A 6588-nucleotide genomic window follows, 5' to 3' on the forward strand; every position below is an offset into this window, starting at 1 on the left:
TTTTTTTTTTTTTCTTTTGCAAGCTTTTATTTTGTCAGGCATGATCCGGAAGTTCCGATATGGTAATTAGTCAGAGGGAACTTGACAGCAGCTATATAACGTTGTTTACCTCCAGCAGCACAGCGCAGCTGATCGCGAGGCTTGAAAGACATCGTTGGCATCATCATGATGATGAAAAGTCAGAGCAGCGGAATCACCATGACTGAACTGGGTCAGTTCCTGAAAAACCCACCGGAGGGTTTTACTGTGGAGGCCTGCGGCTCCAGGTACCGGATCCGTTCCGGGGAGGACAGCCTGGTTTTTATTGATAACCTCCATGCTGGAGACCGGGGGGTAGTTTTCCAGAACTCACTGGGAAGGTAGATATAATTTTATTACACAGAATTAAATCTGATAAACATGCACAGATGAAACTTATGTGAACTTTATCCTTTTCTGTAATAGGAAGTTTAAAATGCACAGTCTGTGGGAGTACACCAGCATGAGGAAGAGTCTGCTGTCCAAGAAGATCTATGTGTTGGTTTCTCTCTGTGATCAAACCATCCTGGAAACCAACAAGAAGAGGGTCGTAACTTCCAGAGGTAAATAATGAATCCATTTTGCTCTAGTTTCAGAGTTTTTTTCATTTAACTGCATTCAGCATTGGTACAGATGAGTCATTTTGGGCTGCTTGCAGCTGGGTGGAGCAGCCAGAACAGAAGGCTGCAAAGAGCTGAGGTCATTTTGACCTTTTCTGTTGTTTTAAACTGCAAACTCCTACTTGCTCATGATAAAATGTCATGTAAATGTGTGTTTGCAGTCCTTCAGGAATACATTCTGTCCATTGATGGTGGGAATCCGATGATCAAGTGGCAGCTGGAGAAAGGCCTGGACTGGACCCTCTCCTCTGTGGCTGGAGAGAGCTACAGGGTGGAGGTAAGCACTGCTTTAGTTTTCTCCTTCAGAGCTGCTGGTGAAAATTATATACAGAGTTTAATAAAACCTTTCCCCCATTTTAGATAGACTTGAAGGAAATCTTGGAGGGCTTGGCTGCTGAAGGCTTTATTGCTAAGGACCTGATGAAATATAATCTAACATGGGAAAATGCCTCCTTTACCCTTAAATACTATTCTGATGCCCTGTTTGACTTCCCTCATTGGCTTGGCTTAAGCAAAAGATCATTTAAGGTAAGTAATCTGTTAGAAACTTTTAAAAAATGTATGTTATTTTTTATCCTGTTTAAAACTTTTTTTTTCTTTTTTTTTAACAGCTGAAACCAGTAAACACATGAAGGGAGATCATGACGATCCTATCCGCCAAACTTTTCTGCAACATCCGTTGCTGCATTTTGAAGAATGCTCAGCAGGAGTTTTGTCAACAGTGAGCAGCTTCTTTTGTTATGCTGGGAGTTTGCTGTTTAAGCTGCTGGTTCTGAAAGCATCTGTTTTTTTGATAAGCTGGTTTGCTGTTTAAGCTGCTGGTTCTGAAAGCATCTGTTTTTCAATGGGTGGCAAAACGCCAAAGACTGAAAATAAAAACAAAAATCTGGGACTTTTTTTGAGAATATACAGTACAATTGCCTGTAAATAGATCTAACAAGAACAACTTTTTCCAAGTTAAATTCCGTCTGTTTGTGCTGCACAGAGATTTACAAAGAAGGGGTTGAAGTCTTTTGCACTTAACAGTCATTTGTTTTATATTTTTTTGTAAATGTGGTGTGTATATTGTAAATATGGAGTATATTTTACTTAATTTTGATGAATAAGATGCAATAAAATACTTTCTACATGCATGTTTGAAGCCTTTTAATTCAGTTTTATGCATATGCAAGTTAACTTTTGAACAGCTGATTTTTGTAAAGGATGATAAACGTATAAGGAACCTAGGTGGCATTAAAGTCACATATTGGTAACAATCCAGGTAATACCATTTGAAAATCATCACAACATTGTCCAGAATGTATATAAATGAAGCAAAAAGATGTAGAAATGGGTACCAATGGTCAATCTGAATAAGAAAATTTGTAAAGGAAGGCTTTTTAACCCCTTCTCGAAATCTAATCTTGAGTGTTTTGAGGTCTTTGTCATACAATTCTTTCAAAACTATCAGAATTATTATTTAGCCCATTCAAGCAGTGTTATTTTCCTAAATTTTAAAGTTGAGGTGTTCAGGATCCTTATTTTATTTTTTTACATCAGACGTTCGTATTTCTACCCTCTACTGTTTGGTGTTATCTTCAGGATGGAAGTCTCACACTTTGAGCAGCTTACGGTTTTGATGGACTACCTGCTAATGCCAGGTCTCCTTGATATTACAGTAAATCTTTTCACTCCTCTGCAATCAAGGATCACAGTATACCTGGTATAAGCAAAATCTCACAAGGAGCACATGGTTTAAGGTGTTTTTTTGTTTTTTAATTATGCTATTTCCATTCCTATATTACAGCACTAATTGCATTCCTGGAATTCAGCATTTTAGAAATATATCTCTATTTGACTTCAGTATAATTTGGAACATAGTTTGCAATGGTCTTGATTCCCACTTCTTGTGGGATATCTTTCAAATTAACAATTTTCGTACTCAATTGGTAATTAAACCAGCCGATATGTTTTCTAATAGGGAAGAAAATTACTTTCTAAATACTATATAAATCATTTCCTGCACCTTTCTTGTCTGTCTTTACGCTTTTAAACCTTGCTTTTTCATCTGTTTAATAGTTATTTTTTGTGGCAATATGCTTTACTAAATCCAGTGTAAGTTATTGGCCTTTTCTTGCATGTGTCAATCATTCGAGTTGCACCAACATGTCAGCCTAGTGGGGGAAGTTATTAGTTATATTTACTGCTTAAAACATGTATGTGTTGAATACTTAATGTCCATCACTGTATGCAATAAGCTAAACTAAGGGAGCAGAAGGAGAGCAGATGCTGCGCCTGTGATGGTTTCCATGTATTCCTTGTAGTCGCTGCCGTAGAAACGCCACAGCAGATAGTTAAAGATTCCAATGATGCACATCATGGACAGGAAGAAGATGATGCGTTTCCCAAACAGGTACCCAGGAGTGCTGCGCAACAAGATAGCCGGTCAAAGATGGATTCCACATACAAAATAAACAGAGAGCTCGGTGAACTTGGGTACCTTTGAGAGCTCTGTCCCAGGTATCCAATAAAGTACTTCTGCCTGACGAGAAGGTAGATGATGCCAGCAAAGGCAGCGGGAGCTGTAGGAAGAAATTTGATAAAGATGTTGGGCTTATAAAACACAGTGTGATTAACAGATCTAAAATATGTTAAACCTGTTTGATCTGATATAGCATTAATATAATGACAAGCATAACAAGCTGAGAGCCTAGGAAAATGGGTTGCCAAATACAGCATTTCAGTTCCAGCGTAGCTGCTTTGCACACACATACCACACATACTGAACAAAGGTAGGTCCTGTTTTATTCCAGGTGTGAATGTGGGATGTTTTTATTGAGGAATAGAAAAGCATAAAGAGCTCTCTTTGTTACACAGCTGCTCATAAAATAATCAGACCACATAGATGTAAAAAAAAAAAAAAAAAAAAAAAAGTGTGTCCAATGGCAAGGATTAATCATTACCTTGACTGAGGCACACTCCGGCACACCACATGACTGCCAGGAAAGTGGGATAAGCATCCATGCAGTTCCGGCTATGATTGAGAAAGTTGAATTTGTTATTTAAGTCTTTATTTAACCAAGGGATTAAAACAAAAACATGATATGAAAGATGTCTTTTCCAAGAGGACAGCAAAAACATTGTGAAAATTATTAGAGAACAAATAATCTGCAATAACTGCTATCAATTACGGGGAAATCATTTGCATTGACACGCTGAAGCAATGCCTGAGGTGGTTGCTGAGAGGAGCCCCAGCAATAACAAGGAGCTTCTTGTAACTGCTCAGTTGTTGTACCAAAAAATATATATATTGTTAGAGTTAAAAGCCGGGCAGAAAAGACTGAATTAAAAAAAAGAAAACTTTCTTAGTCACTAGAGAAAAGAATTTTAATTACACCGTGATAGTTTTAGACGGGTGGGACTTTATAGTATTTTTTTTTTTGAGTGAGTCACAACTTTAAATTCAGTCAATCATCAGCTCAAAGCAATAAAGAAAAACATCAAGCTCTTTATCAAAGGTGTGGCAAATATCAACGTTTAGTCTCTAAAGGACAAAATTCCCATTTGTCAGAACCTTTTGGAAGGGTGTCAGCTGAGCTGTGTCAGAAAACTAATGCTGGTCAGCTGGATCTATTCTAAAACATGCGTGAGTGCGTTTGTGTGTGTGGGTGGGGGTGTGATCCCTGTCCTGCTGAAACCAAAACGGTCAATCTCGTATAAAAACAAATTTGTTGAAAGGTGTTTTAAGCAAATCAGGAAGCACTAAGGCTCAAGCCTGCAACAATCTGGAATATGCCGATAAACCAGGCAACAAACCTCTAAATAATTGTCATTTTTTTATGAAAACTTTGCTTATTAATGTTCATTTTTAGTATCTATTTATGTTTGTGTTAGTTTAACTTCCCTGTTTTCATTTTTTCTTATCTCTATTTCTGTCTTTTCCTCTAAAACACTTTGAATTACCTAGTGTATGAAGAGTGCTATGCAAATAAACATGCTTTTCCTCTTGATTGTTCACAATGAAACCAGTTCTATATCTACATGGAGTTTAATGGTGATGCCCAGACTAAAGCTTATGCTGCAACTGCATGTTTAAACTAAATATCCTCTGAGGAAAGGTCTGCTGAGCTGACCTTTTCTGATGACAAGAATGTTTGGTCATATCAAAATACAACTTTCCAGCTGCCAAACAAGCTCTTTTTTCCCAGTGAGACTTGTGCTTTTTTAGTTTGAGAAAAATATTTGTGTATATTAGCTATTTGTATTAAGGCCTATATTATTTGTCATTATATTGACAAGAGAAAATCCACAATAAATTCAAATTTGTGAAGACAATTCCTGCTCAAATGCATCATTTAAAGCATTATGATACACAACCTTACATCAATACCAGTTAATGACAATCAGATAAAAAGTCTTAAACATGAACATTTCCATGTTTAAGAAAAACTTTCTCCTTCAAATCTATTTTCTAAAATTAGGAAAGCTTTTGAGATTTGCAATTTCATTGTTGACATATTTCCTGGAATATGGAAGAAAGGATGTGGCCTTAACAATTTCTGTTAAAACAGGAAAGTGTTGCTGCTTGTGAAGTAATCGAGTAACCGGACAAAAGACTGTGATGTAAGTTACCGTCGCACAGTAGATATAACAGCAAATACACTTCCTCTATAGTAATAATTTTACTTTTTTTTATAGCATAAATGGACCCTACTATAATAATGCTAAGACCATAAAATGCATATTTTTTCATATAAAGAGCAAAACAAATGAAGTCCTAAAACAATAATATATGTAATATTAGTTTTTTTTGTTTGTTTTTTTTACACAGAATAATGTGTGTTTTTTACAGAATTTAAACACCTTCTCAATCAGTACTTCTTTCATTTTTAGCTTGTTTTGTTTTAAGAACACTAAACATGTCCTCCCAGTGAGGAATAATATTTGGTACACTAAATCAAATCATCTCTATCACAAAGTTTCTTCATTGGAAAGAAATAGAACTGAATAAAAAGCACTTACTTTGCACAAGACACTCGTTCAAAAGCAGACGTGTTCATGTTGCGGTTCTTGCATTCCCTCTCAACCTTTTGGGCAAAAAATACTAAAAACACAAACAGAATCTGTTATTGGCTCCACACATATATATAGATATACATAACTTTTTGTCTTTATCTCACCATTCTGAAGAACACTGATGAGTGTAACAACGACCAGGAGGTAGACGTTTTCCACCACTTTGCACGACTCCATGGCTCAATGTTGCAAACCTGCTGGATGCTGAAGCTTAGAAGGACAATGCCTCTCTTTCACATCCAGAAACGTCTATTTAAATCTACCTATGCTCTCCCTTTATGGCACCACATCTCCTGCTATCTCGCTTAAATCAAACACACAAAGTCTCTGGCTTCCTCTTTATGTAAATTATGCACTGGGTCAACTTTAAGGGGGCAAAAAAAAAGGGGTTGCATGCTACTTCCTCTGCGTCAGTGTGGGAATGAGATTATACAGACAGCATGCACATCTACAGCTGCTTATTCATAGAATAGAATAGAATAGAATATAATTCAACATTATTTTCATTACACTGTCACAAGTGCAAAGCAATGAAATTGACTCTGCATTTAACCCATCCCCTTTAGGAGCAGAGGGCTGCCATTGTGCAGCGCCTGGGGAGCAGTATGGGGTTAAGGGTCATTACTCAGGAACCCAGAGTTGCAGTCTGTGGGAGAGCAAAGTGGTGGAAAATATCTACCTCCTGATCGTCGTTACACTCATACTTTGTGAATTTTGTTTCACTTCATGAAAGGGTCTTTTTATTTGCAGAGACATTTCTGAATAATAGTAGTAATATTTAGGTGAAGGCCTCATCACAGTTTTGGTTCATCTTGGTTTTATTCTTTTAAGATTTTTTTTTTTTTCCCATAAAACTCTCTCACATCTCAGGGATAATGAGATATAAGTGTATAAT

The 6588-nt window shown here is 36.8% G+C and overlaps 2 protein-coding genes across 2 annotated transcripts; one reads left to right on the top strand and one right to left on the bottom strand.

The window, feature by feature from the left end:
- The first annotated feature begins 87 nt into the window (after nt 1-87).
- Nucleotides 88-1422, top strand: medag (mesenteric estrogen-dependent adipogenesis). Its single transcript, XM_015380061.1, has 5 exons — nt 88-359; nt 445-581; nt 800-915; nt 999-1166; nt 1250-1422. Exons 1-5 carry the CDS (start codon nt 166-168, stop codon nt 1268-1270), a joined length of 636 nt encoding a protein of 211 aa, XP_015235547.1. The 5' UTR covers nt 88-165; the 3' UTR covers nt 1271-1422.
- Nucleotides 1423-1574: 152 nt separating this feature from the next.
- On the bottom strand, nt 1575-6005 carry alox5ap (arachidonate 5-lipoxygenase-activating protein). Its single transcript, XM_015380062.1, has 5 exons — nt 5798-6005; nt 5640-5721; nt 3581-3651; nt 3118-3199; nt 1575-3043 (listed from the first exon to the last, which is right to left on the bottom strand). The coding sequence occupies exons 1-5, from the start codon at nt 5868-5870 to the stop codon at nt 2881-2883; spliced, it is 471 nt and encodes a 156-aa protein (XP_015235548.1). The 5' UTR covers nt 5871-6005; the 3' UTR covers nt 1575-2880.
- Nucleotides 6006-6588: the final 583 nt, after the last annotated feature.

Source organism: Cyprinodon variegatus, unplaced genomic scaffold, assembly GCF_000732505.1.
Source record: "Cyprinodon variegatus isolate N-32 unplaced genomic scaffold, C_variegatus-1.0 Scaffold207, whole genome shotgun sequence".
Taxonomy (NCBI): domain Eukaryota; kingdom Metazoa; phylum Chordata; class Actinopteri; order Cyprinodontiformes; family Cyprinodontidae; genus Cyprinodon; species Cyprinodon variegatus.

What these genes read in the sequence shown, in the direction of transcription:
- medag (XM_015380061.1), top strand. Translation starts at nt 166, where the DNA reads ATGATGATGAAAAGTCAGAGCAGCGGAATCACCATGACTGAACTGGGT. An exon ending in GAGGGTCGTAACTTCCAGAG is followed by an intron (nt 582 to 799) that starts GTAAATAATGAA and finishes GTGTGTTTGCAG; the next exon opens with TCCTTCAGGAATACATTCTG. An exon ending in TAAGCAAAAGATCATTTAAG is followed by an intron (nt 1,167 to 1,249) that starts GTAAGTAATCTG and finishes TTTTTTTAACAG; the next exon opens with CTGAAACCAGTAAACACATG.
- alox5ap (XM_015380062.1), bottom strand. Translation starts at nt 5,870, where the DNA reads ATGGAGTCGTGCAAAGTGGTGGAAAACGTCTACCTCCTGGTCGTTGTT. An exon ending in CGGAGTGTGCCTCAGTCAAG is followed by an intron (nt 3,200 to 3,580) that starts GTAATGATTAAT and finishes TTCTTCCTACAG; the next exon opens with CTCCCGCTGCCTTTGCTGGC. An exon ending in CTGGGACAGAGCTCTCAAAG is followed by an intron (nt 3,044 to 3,117) that starts GTACCCAAGTTC and finishes CTTGTTGCGCAG; the next exon opens with CACTCCTGGGTACCTGTTTG.